This window comes from Suncus etruscus, chromosome X, assembly GCF_024139225.1.
Source record: "Suncus etruscus isolate mSunEtr1 chromosome X, mSunEtr1.pri.cur, whole genome shotgun sequence".
Lineage (NCBI taxonomy): Eukaryota > Metazoa > Chordata > Mammalia > Eulipotyphla > Soricidae > Suncus > Suncus etruscus.
Genome location: NC_064868.1, coordinates 111,882,030 through 111,904,144, shown reverse-complemented (window position 1 = coordinate 111,904,144; position 22,115 = coordinate 111,882,030). Strand labels below are relative to the sequence as shown.

Here is a 22,115-nt window from a genome sequence, read left to right as displayed (position 1 = left end):
ATATGTGAAATAATAAAAATTTTAAAAAAGGGTTAAATGTTTTGCTAAGTAAGGGTTTTTATAAAATGCCACTAAAATTTATCTTGTGGACAAGTAGGATGTTGTACCCCATATGAGGCATTTAGATTCTCTTCAGTTTAGCTTTAGTTTCCTCATCTCTAAATTCAGAATTATAGTATGTACATCCTAAGCTTGTAACTAGGAATGAGTTTTAAAATGCATGACTATAGAAAAGGAACGGAAGTAATTGTTGTTTTCCTCCAAGCTTGGGGTTGTAAATAGGATATATTTGTTTTATAATTTCTCTCACATGCACACACACAAAATAAAATATCACTGAATTTTAATGATTTCTTTTCTGTACTATGGTGTTCTTCTCTTAGATGATACTGTATTCATTGTTAAGACTATCAATGAATAAGTGATAAACAAGCAATAGAAATGTGACTTTGGAAATCCATGGTTCTTTTCTTTTTTTCAATGTGGTTCTCTTTATCAGTGAACATTCATGGCACATAGTCTTTTTGCATTATCTCCTACTTCATAACATTTCCCTTGAAATTCTTTTTTTCAGCATTTGATCTTAGCCTAGCTTTTACTACCAGGTGAAGTATATATCCATTTTTCCTTTACTGTCTCATTTTTTTTATTTTTGTGTGTGTGAGTGCTCAGGGCTTACTCTTGGCAGGCCTAGGGCAAACATATGAAGTGCTGGGTATCAAACCCAGGTTGACCATATCTATGGCAAATACCCTACCCATTGTACTATTGCTCCTGTTCCTGGCCCATCTTTATTTAAAGTTCAAAATATCCTTATTCCTTCTCCGAAAAATACATGGACTAATCCTTTGGGAGAGAGGTGGAGACTGTTCTATATCTTTTATTGAAATTGCCAATCCTTAAAGCATTTATTTTATATACAATATTTAGTAGTTTATTCTTACCACCCTCACTTTCTTTCCAACTTCCAAGTAGATTACAGGCTTCTGAATTTGTAGGAAATACTATTTAGATTTATTTGAAGCCTATTTTGAGGTTGATGGGATATATTTGCCTTATATGTAGCTGTAGTTGTTAAATAAGTTTGGCTAAAATTAACTCTGCTTCCCCTCTATCATCAGGAGAATCCTCAGGTTTTTAAACATTATCCTACTTGATGCCTCATGTTGATTATATATTGTATTTGGTAGGCCAGCCACTAAATATAACAAGGTAGTCATGAGTTGTATTATTTAGAAATGGCCAAGGCTGATTATGGTAGGAAGAAAATTTATTTATTTTTGTTTTGGGGGCCACGCTCAGTGATGCTCAGGGGTTATTCCTGGTTCTGCATTCAGGAATCACTCCTGGCAGGGCTCAGGGAATCCTATGGGATTCCAGGGACCCAACCTGGGTTGGCTGCTTGCAAGGCAAATGTCTTACCTGCTTTGCTATCTCTTTGGTCCCAGGAAGAGAATTCTCTGTCAGAAGTATGGGGCCTTTATCTTGTGCATATTGAGAGTGATTTTTCTTTGTGCTTTGTTTATATGGCTTACTGTCTTGATAAAGATCACATAGTGGAGAAATATACCTACCTTATGTAATTAGACATTTTAGCATTAGAAACTGGCTGCAACATTATTTTTTTTAATTTTGCCTTGTATTAACTTCTTAAACTTACAAAATTTCAGGAGTTGTCACAGCAGAAATGTTTAGACATATGCAGAACTCTGAAATAATTCGAAAGATGACTGAAGAGTTTGATGAGGTAATTTATTAATTAAATGTTTGTTAAATTTATGCATATTGACTTTGACTTACTTTTTAAGAAAACTTTTTATAGAAAACTTTTCTTTAATTATAGTGCTGGGGATTGAGCCCAGGCTGTTAAGCAACATGAAGCTTGTGCTCTACTATTGAGCTATACCCCCAGACTCGAAAACATTCTTAAATTCTTATAATTAGCATTGTGTAGAAGAGTTTTGATATCAGATTAATTAGAAGATGGCTATGTATGTTTGGACAAGGTTTTTCTTAGAAGTTTTGTCAACTGTAAAATAGGGCCTAATAATAGTATACATACTGTTGCAAATATTTAATTTAGTAGTGTTTGAAAATTTCCATAGTTTTTTAGTAATCAACATAGTAAGGACCTAATATATAGTTATTATTATTCCCAAATAACAAAGAACACTTGCCTACTTGCTTTGCATGTGTGACGCCCCGGATTTGATCCTTGTCACTGCAAAAAAAAATATTAATGAAGAATAAAATTTAGAGCCTAACAAACAATACAGAAATGTACCAAGAGGAAGATTTTGATCAACTGTTGGAAACAAGGTGGTTTAGACAAATAAGTATATATAATCCCATTGTTTAAAATACCTTATGTTTCAAATATGGAAAATGAAAACAATGAAAATTAAAAGATACCATTGTACTTCTGGTTTTGGAGGCAAAAAGGGGCTTAGTATCAAAAATGTAATGTGGCTCAACTGCATACAAAAATAAATGATTTAAATACAAATTATTAGAAACCACTTTTACTTAGACTTGAGTTCATTCTTTATTACAGTTTTGTCTTTGAAGTATTTCTAATTAAGCATAGATAGTGTAGTCTCCTTCCGGATAGAAACTGTTTTGATCACAGCAGTCTTACTGAACTTTTCACAAAGAATTTCCAAGTAGAAAATTCTTTCATTTGCATCTCATTTACATTTCACTTGTTGTGGTTTTTGCTTACTCTGATGTTGGACCTTTTAACTCCCATTCTAAATTATAGTCCCCAAGTGATAGTATTGGAGTTGAGGCATTTGCCTCCACATGGTTCTGTCTCTGACACTACATCTCTGGCACTGCATATGGTTTTCTGAGCACCAACACAAGTGATTGTTGAGTACAGAGCCAGGAATCATCCCTGTACATTGCTGGATATGAGCCAAAGCAAAACAAAGAAACAAAAAATAACAGACAAAAAAGTATGAGGCTTGTCATACTAACTTTGATTACTATACTAGTGCTATTGGTCTACAAGTAATTTAGAGACAATAATAAATACTAAAATTTTTAGTATTACCAAAAAGTTATTTGAGATAAGAATCATGAAATATAATTTTGCAAACATCAACGATTCCAAGTTCATTTTTTAATAATTAAGGTAAATTTTAATATAGTCACCCATATAAAAATATGGGGAAAAAACCATTTGGAGAATTAGGGTTATAGTCTCAGATAAGAGACTGTTCAGCTTTATGTTAGCTGACTAAAATTTACTAATGTTGTGAGAAAAAAAGTAAATTTGTTGTTTGCTTCTGGGTCACGCCTGGAGGTACTTTGGTGGTACTCCTAGCTCTGTTCTCTTTTGTGGTGCATGGTTCACTGTGCAATGCCAGAGATGGAGACTGAGGCTTTTATTGAGCTGAGAATCAAAGGGCTAATTTGAGCTATCCTAGCTGTCAAGAACAAGAAATGGTTAAAATGCTTTTGTTAAGGTTTAGATAAAATGACCTTAAATCTCTAGGATACTCTAATTAGAAACTCAGTTCTGAGAAGGTCAGTGTATTAATGGCCTCTCTCTTTTTTATTAGCAAGTTTAAAGACAAGGTTTGGAGTGATAGTACAGTTGATGGAACATTTGCTTTGCATGATACCAAACCAATTTTGATTCTCGATGTCCCTTATGGTTCCCTGAACCTGCCAGGAGTGATTCCTGTGTGCAGTTCCAGGAGTAACCCATGAGCAACTCTGGGTGTGACCCCAAAACAGAACAAAATAAAAATTTAAAGACAATATAAATATGTTGCAACATCTTCAACATTTTCAACCTTTCCCTTATAAAACTAATGCAATATGTAAAAATATTTCCCTACTTGTTTTCCAGTACTATTTTACACATAACATATACTTAAACTTTTTTTTATTAATGCTTTTGTCCCATAATATTAATTAATAGTAACATAATTTTACAGTGCATTTTGCGAACAAATTTAAATGATTTTGTCTAAAAGATGTTTATTGAAACATAGTTTTAAATATTGAGAACAACAAATGTGTTTTTAATAGTATTATTTAGATTACTTTTGTTTGAAGGTATTTTTCTGTTTTTCTCTTAAGCTGATTTCTCCACATGGGGACTTTATTGATGACACTAATATATTTTCCTTCCTAAAGATCAGGTATAATAGCAAAATGAAGTGAATATGATCACAATATTTCATAATTTTCATAATAAAAGATGAGTTGTAGTATTCAGTCACTTGACATTTTTTTCTCTTCTTATCCCAGGTCAGAATATGCGTATCTCTTAATGGTCTTTCATATCTGCAGTTGGACTTGATATATTCAGGTCTCAACATAATCATCTTTGTAGTTTTCGCCTTTTATGAAAAATTGGCTTAGTCTGACCTCTGTAACCACTCTGCTTCTTGTCATCATGCCACTTTCCCTGGGCATATAGAGAATCACTGCCCTAAGTGGCTTTGTGGAGTGGTTACCACATTTCTTACCAAAAGTTGGGCATATTTTAGGGACGTTTACCATGCTTGCATGTGTGGTGAGGAAAGGACTGTGTGTTTGTGTGTGTTTCAGAGATCAAACCCAGGGAACATTTACAATGCTTTTATGAGTGAGGAAGGGATGTGTGTCTGGATCAGGGATCAAACCCAGGGCCTTACACATATGCAAGTGCTCTACCTCTGAGGTATATTCCTGGTCCTTTCTGTTTTTTTTAAAGAACTGTTTGTTTTTAATTATTTATGGTAGATCTTAATATAAGCTCATAGCAAAATTTCCCATCTTTTTACTGAAGAAAACTTGAATATCAATCCTTTCAAAGTTGTATTAGTTAACTCTCATTTCTAATTTTTGTTTATTCATATTGACTATTGTCCTAAAGCGAATGTTTATATATTGTAATCTTCTGATTATAATTCATAATTTCCCTTAAAGACTATTGATAATGTATTAATTTGAACAGAAATACTAGTTTGATTTTGTTTTTCCTTTTGAAGAAGTTTACATCTTGTTGGGATAATATTTTGAATTTATCAGAAAGATTTAATAATTTGTATAAATTTATTAGTTAAAGTCAATTCATACTAGCTGTTTTCTAAAAAGAATAGAAGAGAGATGCTACCTTTTATATTATTCTGTTGTTATTGAGAATTGGAAAAGAGTGAGTTAAAGAAATTTTATTGCATTGATTTAGGTAACTTCAAAACAAGTAAAATGTTATTGTTGTGTATTTTAAATACAATTAATTGCTCTTAAAATTTGTGTTTTAGGATAGTGGTGATTATCCACTTACAATGGCAGGTCCTCAATGGAAGAAGTTCAAATCCAGTTTTTGTGAATTCATTGGTGTTTTAGTACGGCAGTGTCAATATAGCATCATATATGATGAGTATATGATGGATACTGTCATTTCACTTCTTACGGGATTGTCTGACTCACAAGTCAGAGCATTTCGACATACAAGCACCCTGGCAGGTCAGTATTCTCTCGATTTTTTTGTAGTATGTATTTCTTTGGTTAGAGATTAAAATTGTTTTCATGTAGAAATGGAAGTTAGAACACATTAATTTTTGTTTATATAGTAAAGGCTACGTCTCTCTTTTCCAAACTCTAGATTTAATTGGGAATGGTGTGATATTTTTATTTTGAAGTCTGTGGATCCATACTCTTGGATATATATGGTGGTTTTCTTCCTGGAAACCTACTTGATTATTTACTGTGCCACATAAAGGAAAAAGTAGTAATTAGGAGTGTATTGGGTTTTATCAGTAAAACGTGAAAGACATTTTATCATGGAAGACATTGACAGATTTGAGGAGACCAGTCATTAAGATATAGTCTGATTAACCCTCATTTTCTCTCTGGTTTGCATAGCTTCTCCTGGTATCATGATCATACTAGAATGATGCTTACTCTTTAATCATATCACAAAGAAGTTGATTTTTTTTTGTTTTTCCTTTTTGCAGTTGCAGTGAATGACCAGGTTCACACATATATATCCCATGGCATTGCTTACTGAGAACCTGTGAACTTGGATCACTCTTATTTGTAGTGTATACAGATATTATTGTGCTGCCTCTTGGGAGCACAATCTAAGCAGCAGTGTTTGCCAGATGTTATGCATATTTAGTTATGGTGCTCATACATAACTGGCTGCTTCACAGAGATCGCATACTTTACAATTGCACTGAAGCGCCTGGCCAGTAGAAATTCTGGGACTGTGCTTTGTATAAGTGGGTGACACCAGGGATTAAATTAATGACCTAATGTTCACAAGGTGGGCCCTTTTGTCTTGAGTCATTCAGTGTCATTTGTGTAGTCCTTTTTTTTTTTTTTTTTTTTTTTTTTTTTTGGTTTTTCGGGCCACACCCGTTTGATGCTCAGGGGTTATTCCTGGCTACGCGCTCAGAAATTGCCCCTGGCTTGGGGGGATCATATGGGACGCCGGGGGATTGAACCGTGGTCCTTTCCTTGGCTAGCGCTTGCAAGGCAGACACCTTACCTCTAGCGCCACCTTGCCGGCCCCATATTTTTGAGTAGTTTTAACCTGAGCAATATTATTGATCTTTAAATTGTGTCATCATTTTAGAGATCTGGTTTTTTATCATATTTGAGCTAATATATTATAATGGTATCAGCTTTCATTGTTTAGATGTACAAAGTTTACCACTTTCACCACCACCAAAGTGCTCAGTTCCCTCCTTTGCCCTTATGTCTCTAGTTACCTTTTTCTTCCCTGTGCTTGTTGTTATTCCCCATCTTCTGACCCCAATCCACCCATCTACCCATCCACCCATCTACTCATCCTCCATCCATCCATCCATCCATCCATCCATCCATCCATCCATCCATCCATCCATCCATCCATCCATCCATCCATGGTTTACAAAGCTGTGATGGCTGAGTTCTAGGCACATAGTATTTTAACACCAATTTCACCATCAATATCAACTACTTCTTCCCGTTCCTTGACCTCCTGCCTGTGCCTGTCACCTTGACCAGCAAATCACAAATTTTGGTGGTTGGAGCTTAGAGCTTATGTTTTCAGTGTAGTTGAGTCAGTGCTTTGGATTTATAGTTAACCACTCTCCCACATCAGATATTGCCTTTTAATTTAATGAATTACACTCCATTTTAGGGGCTGGAGAGAGATAGGGCATTTGCCTTGCATGCAGCTGACCCAGGGTTTGATCTCCAGCATCCCATATGGTCTTCTAAGTACCACTTGAGTGCATAGGCAGGAGTAAGTCCTGAGCACCATCAGATGTGACCCTAAAATCCAAAAACATTCTACATTTTAAACCTTAAACTGGTTGCAAAATCAATTGATACCAGTTTTATTTTAATTTTATTATTTTATTTTCTCCTTGATCCTAAAGGTAAAATGATTTAGTTAATAAGTATGTGCCTTTTACTTTGTTTTGAATAAATCAGGTAGGCACTGTTATGGTAGTATTCTAATCTTTAACAGTAGAATACATTTCTGGGGAAAATTTCTCTGGAATAATTTAAATAATAAAGTGCAATCTCCCTATAGATTTTTTATTTTTATTTTAGGCACAGATTTACAGTACAGTTTCTGATAGGATTTCATCCAGACAATGTAGGTTTTTTGATAGTAAATTATAAGACATGACTGATCATGCTCAGTGAGCTTGATGCATAGAAAACTTGCTTGTTAGAATAAATTCAGATAGTTATAAATGTAAAGTGGATGGTTTTAGTCTAGAACAGCAAACTGATTTGCTAAAGGTATATGAAATAACTCCAGAAAATTGGGAAGTCTCATTTATTTTGCTTATGGGGCCATACTTGGAGGCATGTAGGAACTGCTTGTAGGTCATTCCTGGCAGTACTTGGGGATGACCAGGCATTGCTGGGGATCAGACTTGGGTTTCCTCCTACATTCGGCCCTGCACTGTCTCTTGAGCTAGTCTCTGACCTGTAACTACCTTTTAGAAGAGAGCTGATAGCTCTCAATAAAATTAAGATTTAGCTTTCTTCTCTCCTATCATGTACTGAACCAATTTTGAAAAATTGTTTGGAGTAAACCAAAGAAAGCTTAAAAGAGCATGATATTTCAATTGGATTAAATTAAATCACAGACAGTGAAATTTGGCTTGAAGTAAGGATTCAGTAACTCAAGATAGTGATCTTGAAGAATTCTAATTAAATACATTTTATTGAATGATAGTGTGTTCTTTGTACTTTTGACTTTTGTCTAAATCTGATTTTCATAATTGTATCATTGTCTTTATCGTGATGTCTAATAGTGAAATTATAGGAAATCAGATACTGGTTTCAGCCCATTTTGGAATGTTGTAGTTTGATATAAAGTACTCAGCCTCTCCTCCCTTTCATTACTGATATAGCTAATTTCACTGTTGTATGGAACAAATTATACTTAGACTGGATAATTTCTGTGAGATCATTGTAGGGAACTTATTTATATAGTAAAGTTTGAATCAGATTACTTTTTTAGGATTTTGATTTATACTACTTAAACGAATTTTGTAATCTGAAACAAATTTCTTCATATCTCTTTACTTTGAGCCTTTTGAGTGTTATAGGATTAAGTCATGAAAAGAACTTGGCATACGTGATATATAGTAGTAAATAATATGTACACTTAAGCTGTTGTCTTGTTATTATTTTTTTCTAATAGAAGCAGAGAAGTCTATCTTAATCTTAATCTTATTTTACAAATTTTAATGCTTTTTGTTTAAATAAAGCTATGAAGTTAATGACAGCATTGGTGAATGTGGCACTAAATCTCAGCATTAATATGGATAATACACAAAGGCAGTACGAGGCAGAACGGAATAAAATGATTGGAAAACGAGCCAATGAGAGGCTAGAACTCCTGCTACAAAAGCGGAAAGAGGTAACCTTATTTCTTGAGTGTTCTGTTATAACTTTGCTTGTTTATGAGATTATCATTTTTGAAAATTTAAAATTTGATAACATTTCAAGGGTTTTAAAGTATTTTGTTAATAGTTGCTGCCAAAATTTGGCATATTTCTGTTTTTTTCTTTCTGTGGAATTTTGGACTGTGAAATAATTTATAGTTTGAATTATGGAATCCTCGTCCAGTATGATAAGTTGTTTTAAGACAATATTATTTCTTCTCTGGAAATGTTCCTCTTAATTTCCTCAGATAGTTGTCAGGATGAAACCAGGTTTTGCTAAAGTGAACTTGCTTTGAAAATAATTTCTAGGCGATTTATGGTATCTAAATTGTTTTTTTTGCAGTGTTGGAGGCACTTTGTTAATGTTGATGATTGATCACCCTATATAGTTTTGTATCATGAAAATGCTATTTCAACCGTATGCTAAATAATAGCAAGTAAAGTATTTTAATGATCTGCTTGTAATTTAAATTCCACTGCTGGTGATATATTATTTTGCTATCTGCTATTGGGGTCTTTATTATTTATATTGGACAAAGTTTGATGTTTCAGAATAATTGCAATGCAATTCACTTAAAATGTTTGCCATTATAATCCATAAATTTTTACTTGATTTTGAAATTTTGCAAGTTAGTAGAGAATAATTTTGAGACCACGAAAATATTTTATAATGTTATAATGCTCTGTCTTAAGCAGAACCAGGAAGATCTTGGCCATATTTTCTCATGTCTAAATTATTCATCTTTCATATAGTTTGAAAGGAAGAATTGATAGTTTATTACTTTAATTTACTTAACAAATTTCATCAGGTGATATATTGGTGAATGTTTTACATGTCTTAGTCATTGGAATTATAGTCTGATTGTTGAACATACATTTAAGATTGTGAACACAGAATGATTGGATATAGGTGAAAGGATTTGAGACTTAAATTTCTGTGTAAATGGGAGGTATTAATGCATGTAGCTTAGGGTTAACTGCAGACTTTTTTTGTTTGCTTGTTTTTGGGCCACACCAAGTGGTGCTCAGGAGTTACTCCTGGCAGGCTCAGGGAACATATGGGGTGTTACAGATCCACTATCTGTGCTAATGAATATTGGAAGTATAAGCCCTTGCTAGATTTGTTTGAAAATGCAAGTTAGTAAAGAGAGGAAAAAATTGAAAAACACACATCATCATCTAAAGTCTAATTCTTATTGAGATTATAAAAGTTTTTCCTTATGAAGTTTTCCTCTGACATAATTCATTCTCAGGCTTGAAGGTAAAAATACATGCAAGTGGGTAAGTGGCTCTGCCTTTGAAAGATTAGGCTGGAGCGGAGCTCAGTGGTCTGGAGCTCATTCTCTGCCTGTGGGATACCCAAGTTCAACCCCCGCCCCTCCACCATTGTATGGTATGCTGAGCAGTCTGAGCTGGCAGTATTTCCTGAGCACCACCAGGTCTCAAAATAACCCCCAAATGATCTGAAATGTTTACTTGTTTATTTCACATTAACTTTCTTTCACTCACAAAGCTTATCATCAGGGAAAGCATGATTTTACTAAATGCTTTTACTCAAACCACGTCCCCCAGCAGGCAATAAATAACGAGTCTTTATTTAGACGATAAAGAACAGATGGTGGTTGGGGGTTCTGAGGCACAGCTGATGTTGCTCAGGGCTTACTCCTGGCTCTATGGTCAGGGATCATAGAGTGTGGTCTATGATCAAATCCTGACTGGCTGAGTACAAGGCAAGCACTTTACCCATTGTGTTTTCTCTCTAGACCTGTGATTATTGTTTTTGATGTTTTATATTCTATGCAACTAATTACTTTAGAATACCTTTATATTCTGGGTAATTTTGAGTGTTCGAGAAATTGACCTACTGGATCAATTGTAAAAGGCAACTCAACCATAACATTAATAACATGATGGTAGCTACCTCGTGTATAAGGTACTCATTTTTTGTGTGGTTATTGTTACTCTAGTAGAATTGAAAGTAGGTGCAACCACCAAATCCCTGGAGAATCCTCCATTTTACATGGGGCAATTTTCTGGTGTTTTTTTGTTTGTTTGTTTCCATTATAATTAACACTGATGTGTATTTTTTCAGCTTCAAGAAAATCAAGATGAAATAGAAAATATGATGAATGCAATATTTAAGGGTGTGTTTGTACATAGATACCGGTAAGTCAGAATTTTTTTTCTATGATGAATTTACTCTAAATCTAAATCTAGTTGCTTAGGCAGTATAAATTAGTGATAGGTGTGTTGGAACTAACATCATTCATCAAATCTAAGTTCTTCCACTGGATTTTATACCTTGGCAAGTTCTTTGATTTAAAATAGTTTCCTGCTGAAAAATTGAGATATTTTATCTGATTAGCAAATGGAAGCTACTCCTTTTGTTAGGAGTCAAGCCCTAGAAAACCTAATTGCTAACACATTCAAGTATTATATTAATAGATTCTGTCTCTTGACCATTTGAATAGCAGTGGGAAATTTAGATCGATGTGAGACATTTTTGCTATTTTGGATGAGCAGAGGAAAGAAATAGGTTGTCTTACCATCATTTTTGCTGTAACCTATTCTTTACATGTGGAGTCATTTTTATTCAACTTCTCTTTCATAACCCCATTCTTGCAGTTATTGAATCAGGTTAATTCTTTCTTTATAATATTTCTGTGTCCATTCTTATTTCTAGTGTCTTCATTACTGTAGTCCATTCCTTCATCTTTCTCATACATAGAAATTACTGCATTTAAAAAAATGTTCTTTGTTGCATTATTCCTCTGCTGAAAAGCCTTTAGTGACTCACCAGTGCTTACAGGATGAATTAAAAATAATTTATTTTGACATTCAAATCCAAATTGAGCGTGGCCCCAACATTATGTGTAACTAATTCTTGCTTAGAAAACCAGGCTAGTATATCTGATATCTTCTGAACACACCAAACCAGAAAAGTTCTGAGCAAAGGCTAGGATATGGCATGGTATAAAAGGTGTAATCAGATTTTGTCATTAGTTTAACTTAAAATATTGTGTGATTGTAATTATACTTTGCCCAATAGATACATTTTTGGTATACAGGCATCATGCTTCAAATTCCACACATGCGTGTGCATCCACTTGTGCGTGTGCATGCATGTTTGTCTATCTGGACATCAAGCCCAGGGCTTTCATACAGTAAAGCAAATAAATGCTTTACTGCTGAGCTCTACATTCCCAGCTTCATCTTTATTTTTCAGTCCTCTGATTCTTACAGTAGTTGTATATTCATAGTAGGAATGAAGTATTTGTCATCTTTTTAATCCACTTGTAACGGTATTAATGTAATATTTTCTTTCTTCATTTAGTGATGCAATAGCTGAAATCAGAGCTATTTGTATTGAAGAAATTGGCATCTGGATGAAAATGTATAGCGATGCCTTTCTTAATGACAGTTATTTAAAATATGTTGGTTGGACTATGCATGATAAGGTAAGGGGTGCCTTACAGATTGTCTACCCATAGATATAACTTTGTAGTTCTGATTCACAATGAATTAATGTGCATAAAAATATTCCTGATTCTACATTCTATAGGCCTCCTATGCTGTTATGAGTGCTTTTTAAATATTACAATTGTTTTTTTGATTTTTGGGCCACACCCTGTGGCACTCGGTTACTCCTGGCTATGCTCGCTCAGAAATCGCTCCTGGCTTCCTCCCTTCTCCTCCCTCCCCTTCCCTCTCCTTTCCTTCCCTTTGCTTCCTCATACCCAGTGGCACTCAGGGGTTACTCCTGGCTCTGCTCTCAGAAATCGCTCCTGGCAGGCACGGGCACCATGTGAGATGCTGGAATTCGAACCACCATTGTTCCTGGATCAGCTGTGTGCAAGGCAAATGCCCCACCTCTGTGCTATCTCTCCGGCCCCATATATTTAAAATTTCTTTTTTTTTTTTGGGGGGGGGGCACACCCGTTTGATGCTCTGGGGTTACTCCTGGCTATGCACTCAGAAATCACACACATATGGGGGGACCATATGGGACGCCGGAGGATTGAACCGTGGTCTGTTCCTTGGCTAGCGCTTGCAGGGCAGACATCTTAACTCTAGTGCCACCTCACCTGCCCCTATTTAAAATTTCTTAACTTCAATCTTCCCATTACAAATTGTATCTAACCTTTAATTTTTATTAATTTGCCTTTTTCCCTCAGTGTATATCTTCACTAGCTTAAAGTTCCTTATATATCCATTACAGAATTGTATTCTGTATGGAAAAAGTAGTGTAAAATATGTTGTCATCTTTCATAGTCGGAATGGAAAATCTTTTAAAAAATTATCTTTATGCCTACAGAAATAGTAACTCAAAAGATAATAGTATTCAGTGTAAGTATTGATTACTACTACTGTGATCTATAGGGAACAGGTTCAGAGGACATTGCAAAGAGTAACATATTTAAAATCTTCGAGTAGATAATATAGCATTATTTTGAATATTCAGGTTGTAAATGTACAAAATTTTAATGTTTTTTTATTTCTCTCTCCTTTTTAGCAAGGTGAGGTAAGACTCAAATGTCTCACTGCTCTACAGGGGCTTTATTACAACAAAGAGCTGAATTCCAAACTGGAACTTTTTACTAGTCGGTTCAAGGTTAGTATTACTTTAAGTAATAGTTGAAAATTTAATTTTCTTTGGGCATATTTTTCAATTTCTTTCCCTTTATAAATATTTAAATCTTTTTTGTCTTTAGGATAGAATTGTATCTATGACCCTTGACAAAGAATATGATGTCGCAGTGCAAGCAATAAAATTACTTACTCTTGTTTTACAGTAAGTAACACACATTACTCATTTTAGCATGTAAAATTGCTTTAAAATAATTGGCTTAAATTTTCTAGATCTAAACTTTATTTGGGTGCCATTGAGGCTACAGATGGTGAGTGGTGTTAGTGATCAAGTACTCACCTTTTAATCTGTCTCTCCACCGCAGTATTATATACTGCTGAAATAAAGTCAAACAATTGTTTCTTCCTTTTTCGAAATGCAAATTTACTGAACTTGTCTATGAACAATTTTAATTTAAAACATTACATAAAGATATTTATTATTTACTTTAAAAAATACTGTTTGGGGTTGGAGTGATAGTACAGTGCATTTGCCTTGCACATTCAACCCTGCCATCCCAGATGGTCTCCTAAGCATCACCAGGAGTAATTTCTGAGAACAGAACCAGGTGTAAACCCTGAGCATTACTGATTGTGGCCCCAAAAGCAAGTAAATGAATGATTATGTAAATAGCTATTAATAAAAATTGCTATGAAGTTTATCATTTTATCTAGAGTAAATAGTATTTGGTTCTGTAGTTTCAAGTGTATGCTCATTATTATCAATAAATCTGTTTTCAGGTCTGATATTCCCTTGCTAAAACTCTACCTGTTAAAATCTAATCTTCTATTTGACCTCCTCTAGCCCATGCTAAACAATAATCTACTTACTATGACTACTTTAGGTATATCTCATCAAAGTGGAATCATATGGCATTTGTTCCTCTGTGTAACATATTTTTCCTTGTAGTCTACAGCAGAGTTTTATTGTTTTATGACTCAACTATTTCATCACTTATTATATTTATTTATTCTTTTGTTAGTGGATAATTGAGATTGTCAACACAAACCAAGCATATAATGAAAGGGTTTTTTCTTAATGATGAATGCCAGAAATTCTGATAGTCATTGAAGATTAATAGAATACAGTGAAATTCTGGTAAACATTAATGAGACATCAGCTCTATATGATTTTGTCATAAAATGTTTTTTTTTTATTTTGAGCATGAAGCAAGGTGGTTTTTGTTTTGAAATGTATTTAGAAAGATGTAAGGGGAGAAAATAGAAGAGTTTGTTCAAAAGAGAACATAGAATTCTCCCAAGTAGAAATAGATAAATAAGGAACAGAGACAAGGAGAAACTTGATCAACATGGGCTTGCAAAGCAAGCCACATTTGTTTTTGTTAATTATTTTTGTTTTTGTTTTTGTTTTTTTTTGGGGGGGGGTCACATCCGGCAGCGCTTAGGGGTTACCCCTGGCTCTACTCTTAGAATTTGCTCCTGGCAGGCTTGGGGGACCATATGGGATGCTGGTATTCTGACCACCATTCGTCTGCATGCAAGGCAAACACCTTACCTCCATGCTATTTCTCCCGCCCCTCAAGCCATATTTGTGATCATTTTTTTTCTTTTCTTTTCTTTTTTTTTTTTGGGTCATACTGGGTATGCTTAGGAATTATTCCTGGTTCTGCACTCAGGAATTGCTTGTAGAGGTGCTCAAGAGACCATTTGAGATGCTGACAATTGAAACTGGATTCTTCACGTGCCAGGCAAATACTCTAATTTTTTAATTGGTTTTTGGGCAACACTGGAGTGCTCAGGATTTACTTCTGGTTCTATGCTCAGAAATTGGCCTTGGCAGGTCAGAGGACCATATGAGATGCCAGAAATTGCACCACCATTCCTCCTGTGTTAGCTGCATGCAAGGCAAATACCCTACTGCTGAGCTATCTCTCCAGCCCATCTTTTGTGATTTTTAATGTTTTTTTTCCTGGTTTTTGGGTCACACCTGGCAGCACTCAAGGGTTACTCCTGGCTCTATGCTCAGAAATTGCTCCTGGCAGGCTCGGAGGACCATATGGGATGCCAGGATTCAAACCACCGTCCTTCGGCATGCAAGGCAAACACCCTACCTCCATGCTATCTCTCAGGCCCCCATTTTTAAGTTTTGGTATTGGTATATGAATACAAGCAAATCAGTTGAATAGGATAAAAATAGATATATTAAAGATATATCTGGGAAGCTGAGACAGAGTCAGGGAGGCATTTCCTACCAGAAAATAAATGTATTTGTGACAAGTATGTGTTCTTTTTTGGAGGAGGGGCATAGTCAGCGGCACACAGGGCCTACTCCTGGCTCTGCACTCTGAAACCACTTCTGGTAGGCTTGGGGGACCATATGGGATGCCAGGGATTGAGTCCAACCTGGCAGTGTGTGCAAGGCAAACACTCTTCCTGCTGTGCTATTACTATGGTCCCAACAACTATGTTTTTATTTGGAGAAAGATCTAATTTCTATGTTAGTTGATTACTTATACACAAATAAATTTTCCAATGGATAAATTATATAAATGCAAGTCATTAATGGATTAAATTAAAACTAGAAAATCACATTTACAAATTCATCTAAACTGACAAGGGCATATATATTTCTAAGGATGATATATAACTTGGACAAAAAAATCATGCTCTTGATAAATATGGGAGGAATTTTTTTTGAGTGTTTTCTGAAAAAATTTAAGGTAGAAAGTTAGTTGTATAGCACAGGATATATATTATGCAGGAATCAAAAGAAATGAGTCAGCAAAATACCTCTACCATAGGAATATTTTAAGTTCAAGAAATTAAAAAGAAAAAATAAAACAAATAATGCAATGTTTGAAAAAAGTAATTGGCAGTAAAATTTAAACAACGAGTAAATTGTTGATCTACTTTAAATATATGGATGTTTATATTAGTCTACTTACTATTACTTGACAATGGAGGAAAATTATATTGAGACTGAGAAAAGTGGACTTAATACTTTTGATTGGACCATGATATCTTCTTTTTTTTTTTCTTTGTTTGGTTTTTGGGTCACACCCGGCAGCGCTCAGGGATTCCTCCTGGCTCTAAGCTCAGAAATTGCTCCTGGCAGGCCCGGGGAACCATATGGGATGCCGGGATTTGAACCACCATTATTCTGCATCTAAGGCAAATACCTTACCGCTGTGCTATCTCTCCGGCCCCGGACCATGATAAACTCTTAATAGAGAACATTCTGGTGCTATATATTCATCAATTTAAATATTCTCATTCTATAGCACAGCCTTATTTTAAATATAATTCTAGATAGCTACATTATTAGCATTGAAAGAACTATGTAAGAGAAATATAAGCCCTATATATGGAGTTTGCAGCAGCTCTATTCTCCAGTGATTGTGTTTTGCTACCCTCCATTTCTGTGCAATAGAGTGTTCTGTAGTCATGAAGAAAAAAAATCTATATAAGCTGACATTTTCTATGATGTACTAAATTGGGAATTGAGCGGTGTTAATAGTTGTTATTTTCTTTAATCCCATTCTTCCATGATTGAAGTACTGTGATTCACAGTACTGTAGATGATACTGTCACCCATGCATTCTTCCAACATTGCATTAAGCAGCTGAGTTCCCACTTGACTTTACCAGTGTCCTAAAGGCAGTTTTGTTTAATTTTTAATTTGAGTTAAAAATGTCAAATACACACGTGTTACTGAAATATTGAAAGATTCCTGAATAAATATCATTAATAGCACCAATTTTTGGGGTCACATCCAGTGGTGCTCAGGTGTTATCTGCTGGCTCTACTCTCTGGAATTACTCCTGGCAACCATATGGGATACTGGGGCTCAAACCCTTGTCGGCCATCTGAAAGATGAATAACCTATCTGCTGTACTAATACTCTGGCCCCCAGAACTCTGCAATTTTTTCCTGCATTTTCTTCCTCTAGAAAAAAAAGAGCATTTTCAAAAAAAAAATAAAATAAAAGGGCTCGGAGAGATAGCACAGCGGCGTTTGCCTTGCAAGCAGCTGATCCAGGACCAAAGGTGGTTGGTTCAAATCCCGGTGTCCCATATGGTCCCCCGTGCCTGCCAGGAGCAATTTCTGAGCAGACAGCCAGGAGTAACCCCTGAGCACCGTGGGTGTGGCCCAAAACCCCCCAAAAATAAAAAAATAAATAAATTAAAGGGCCCGGAGAGATAGCACAGCGGCGTTTGCCTTGCAAGCAGCCGATCCAGGACCAAAGGTGGTTGGTTTGAATCCCGGTGTCCCATATGGTCCCCCGTGCCTGCCAGGAGCATTTTCTGAGCAGACAGTCAGGAGTAACCCCTGAGCACCGTGGGTGTGCCCCCCCCCCCCAAAAGCATTTTCTTTATTGCAACTGAAAATTTTATTTAGGATTATAAGAGTCATTTGAATAATTCATTTCACATTGGTTCATTCATCCTAATACCTGAAGTTTAAGGGCTTTCTCACTTAACACGTAAGAGTCAGGCTTGGGAAACCAGACTCAGGAGAGGTGCACACACTTTGCAGATGGAGGTCTAAGCCCAATACCCTGTATTGCCTAGTATCCCTACCATGTGTTACAGTGAAGCATCACTGGGCTTAACCAGTGAACAAATGAGAAGAAAATGATTTACTATACTTTGATTCATTATGCACTTTTCATTATAATGTGATACAACTGGTTGCCCTAAAAATAGTCCAGTCCTAAAAATTAGACATAGAATAATTTGAATCAAGGTACCCTAATCTTGGAACATGAATTCAACATTTTGAATTGCTTCTCTTAATAGTATTTTCTGGGGCTGGAGAGATAGCATGGAGGTAAGGCGTTTGCCTTTCATGCAGAAGGATAGTGGTTCAAATCCCGGCATCCCATGTGGTTCCCCGTGCCTGCCAGTGGGGCGATTTCTGAGCATAGAGCCAGGAGTAAACCCAGAGCGCTGCCTGGTGTGACCCAAAAACAAACAAAAAAAATAGTACTTTCTTACATATTATCCTTCTAGAAATCTTGAGCATAACAGATGATAAAAGAAGGGTATGAGCTTCTCCAAAGGAACAGCCTGGGGAATGGGGAGGCAACTCGGACCTAGAAGCCTGAGTTAGTTCTCCTCCACTACATGATCCCTGTGTTTTCTTTCCTCCCTTACCCACTGAAAATAGAATAGAAAGAAAACATTGAATGTAGTGCTTTTTCTCTTCTGGTGGTCTTTTGAGTCTTTCTCATTTACATAAAAAATAAAATCTAACCTAGCTTGTTTATCTCAGAATGAGAGCATATTAGAAGGTAGGAAAGTACAAAAATTCAGGCTCTTACTGCTGAGTTCTTAATAGAAGAACCGACAAAATTTAACCTATTGTTTTTAGGATTGATAGGGTCAGTGAAAACTTTGATTTATGGTAATTTTGTTAGGTTTATTTTGTTAATTTGAAATAGATCAGGATGCAGCTAGAGTAATAGTACAGGTTTTAGGGTGCTTTACTTCCACCATACCAATTGGGATTAGCCAAACACAGGATCCCCAGCATCCCTTATGGTCCTCTGAACATGCCAGGGATGAACTCTGAATGTAGACTCAGTAGTTAGTTCTGAGGATCGCTGGGTGTTAACCCACCCACCCCGACTAAGATCAGGAAAACAAACATATCAGTAAGATTTTTGCCAATAATTGTAATTAAATGCTTTTGACATTTACATTTTAATTATAGAAGAATTATTTATATTCTCTGATGGCATTTAGTACTTTTTTAGATGAAATGTTTTTTATCATTCATTCTTAGATAACTAGGGTTTTAAAATATTGTGCTATTACTACTTGAAATATAGTCAAAGTATTCTGTGTATTATTAACTTTAAACTCTTACAGCAGGTTACAACTTTACTTTCTGAATTAATAATTTGTCTTTAGCATTCTTGTCATGTCATTACATTTCACTCTGTATTTCTTTGCACCCAGTATTTAATTTTACTTTCCATCGATCTGATATTTTAATAAAATATTCAGCTCTTGTCAAAACAAACTTTTACTGACAGATAATCAAAAGATTAATCTGTGTTAGTTTTTAATACATGAATTTGTAAAAATACTATTTTAATATACGACACTAGTTTTATACTTGTTATGCTTAAAATTATGACATAATTTTAGAACATTTTCTACTTATTTTTAGGAGTAGTGAAGAAGTTCTTACTGCAGAAGATTGTGAAAATGTCTATCATCTGGTTTATTCAGCTCACCGGCCAGTAGCAGTAGCAGCGGGAGAATTTCTCTATAAAAAGTAAAATTTTATTTATGATAAATCATTTTCTAGAAATTTATTTGGCATAACTTATTGAGTTATAATTTATATAAAAGAAAACATACCTACTAAAATCGAGTATAATATAAAATGGAACTTTCATGCTTTATTGTTTTCTTTAAAAGTTTATCTTTTCTATAGTTCTTTGTGTATAAGTTATATCATATCCTGAAAGGGATCTAGAACCATGTTTTTTAACTATAATATTAAAGATATAAACTGTAATTTTTCTGTTTTTTTTACTCCTATTTATGATGACATAAATATCTTAAGCCTATTTTTGTTTGGGTTTAGACAATAAAATATTTTGCTTAAAATGTTAATGCAGCTTGATGCATGAACTCTGAAGTCCTGTTTAATTTTTATGATGCTTTTGAGCTCCGTAATATAATTAACTAACATGATTGTGGCTATCATATCACTGGAAAGATTTAACAACTGAAAAGGCTTTCGAAAAGAATGAGAACCATGCAAACTAAACTATATGTTGCTGTGAGTCTATTAAATTATTTGATATGAAACATTTGCACACAGTTCTCTATTCACTTTACCCTATGAAAAATCTTTCTCTTGTTTGCATGTAAAAAGGCTATCATATCCACAAATGAATCTCTGATTTCAGGCATAGTTATAGAAATAAACGGAAAAATATTTTTAAAGTTGAATCTTTCATTCATTCATTCATTCATTCATTCATTCATTCATGACTTTTTGGGTCACACCCAGCCACGCTCAGGGATTATTCATGGCTTTATGCTCAGAAATCGCTTCTGACTGGCACATGGGACCATATGGGATGCTGGTATTCGAGCCATGGTCTGTCCTGGATTGGCTGTGTGCAAGGCAAAAGCCCTACCACTATGCTATCACTCTGGCCCTGTAAAGTTTGATCTTTATCATAGATTTCATATATACATAAATCATTGTACTGTATTTATACAGTTTATAGTATATACTTATGCAGAAAGTAAATACTTTCCTCAGATACATTAAGATTTTAGGGGCTGGATAGATATTATAGTAGCTGAAGTGTTTACATTATAGGCCGCCCACCCAGATTCAAGTCGATGGCACCCAGAAGAATACTCTGCCACTCCCCCACCCAAGAGTAGTTTCTGAATACAGATCCAGGAGTAACCCCAGAGTATTGCCGGATGTGACCCCAAAAACTGAAAACAAAAGATACATTAAGGATTTTACAAATGATTCACTAGTCTGTGTGGTCAGAAACACCTTAGAGAGAGGATTGCAGCTTGCCTTGATGCTCAGCCCGCCTGTTGGGCCTGTCCAAGCAGAAAAGGAGAGCTGTTGTCATTTTTTTTAAAGAATTCACAACTAGAACAATTAAGGGGAATTGACATACAATTAAATATATAATGAATAGGTTTATAGATACTGCTTTTAGCCTGGGTATAATGGATAATATTCCTTTCTATCTGTGGTTTTCTCATGTTATATGCATAAGTATAGAAACTGCAGTTTCTTAAATATTGAAATACATATTTTTAAAAAGTATTTTTTAATTGTCCATAGGCTCTTCAGTCGTAGAGATCCAGAGGAAGATGGAATAATGAAAAGAAGGGGAAGACAAGGTCCAAATGCCAATCTTGTTAAGACATTGGTTTTTTTCTTTCTGGAAAGTGAGGTTAGTTGATGTTATTTATATTATGCGTAAGTTAAAAAAGCACTTTGAAAATGAGGTTAAAATACAGTGTATCTTGAAATATTCCACACCCCAGATGATTTTACAAAATACTTTCTGTAAAAGTAGATGTGTAAGTCAATGTAAGTCTCATCCTAATAAAATGAATTTTGAAGTCAGGCTCCTTTACTTCCTACTTATCTTAGTTTTATTAGCCTTCCTTCCTTCCTTCCTTCCTTCCTTCCTTCCTTCCTTCCTTCCTTCCTTCCTTCCTTCCTTCCTTCCTTCCTTCCTTCCTTCCTTCCTTCCTTCCTTCCTTCCTTCCTTCCTTCCTTCCTTCCTTCCTTCCTTCCTTCCTTCCTCCCTCCCTCCCTCCCTCCCTCCCTCCCTCCCTCCCTCCCTCCCTCCCTCCCTCCCTCCCTCCCTCCCCCCCTTCCGCCCCCCCTTCCTCCTTCCCCGCCCCTCCTCTCTTCTGTTTTTGGCCCACACCCAGTGATGCTCAGGAGTTACTCTACTGCTGCTATGCATGCAGAAATGCACACAGAAATCGCTCCTGGCTCGGGGGAACATATGGGGCGTCAGTGTTTTAATCATGGTCCGTCCTAGGCTAGTGGCATGCATGGCAAACACTCGACCGCTGCGCTCTTGCTCTGGCCCCTACTTAGTCTTTCTTTCTAAGC

General features: G+C 35.5%; 1 protein-coding gene across 3 annotated transcripts in view; it reads left to right on the top strand.

Annotated features, from left to right (window-relative positions):
• STAG2 (stromal antigen 2) overlaps window positions 1-22,115 on the top strand; it is a 164,043-nt gene that overhangs the window by 87,858 nt on the left and 54,070 nt on the right. For all 3 annotated transcript variants that reach the window (XM_049767074.1, XM_049767075.1, XM_049767073.1), the window contains exons 6-14: window positions 1,671-1,747; window positions 5,262-5,466; window positions 8,724-8,875; window positions 10,993-11,066; window positions 12,235-12,358; window positions 13,414-13,512; window positions 13,613-13,692; window positions 19,665-19,772; window positions 21,327-21,438. In XM_049767074.1, the coding sequence (XP_049623031.1) occupies window positions 1,671-1,747; window positions 5,262-5,466; window positions 8,724-8,875; window positions 10,993-11,066; window positions 12,235-12,358; window positions 13,414-13,512; window positions 13,613-13,692; window positions 19,665-19,772; window positions 21,327-21,438 (1,031 nt within the window). The remainder of the gene's footprint in view (window positions 1-1,670; window positions 1,748-5,261; window positions 5,467-8,723; window positions 8,876-10,992; window positions 11,067-12,234; window positions 12,359-13,413; window positions 13,513-13,612; window positions 13,693-19,664; window positions 19,773-21,326; window positions 21,439-22,115) is intronic.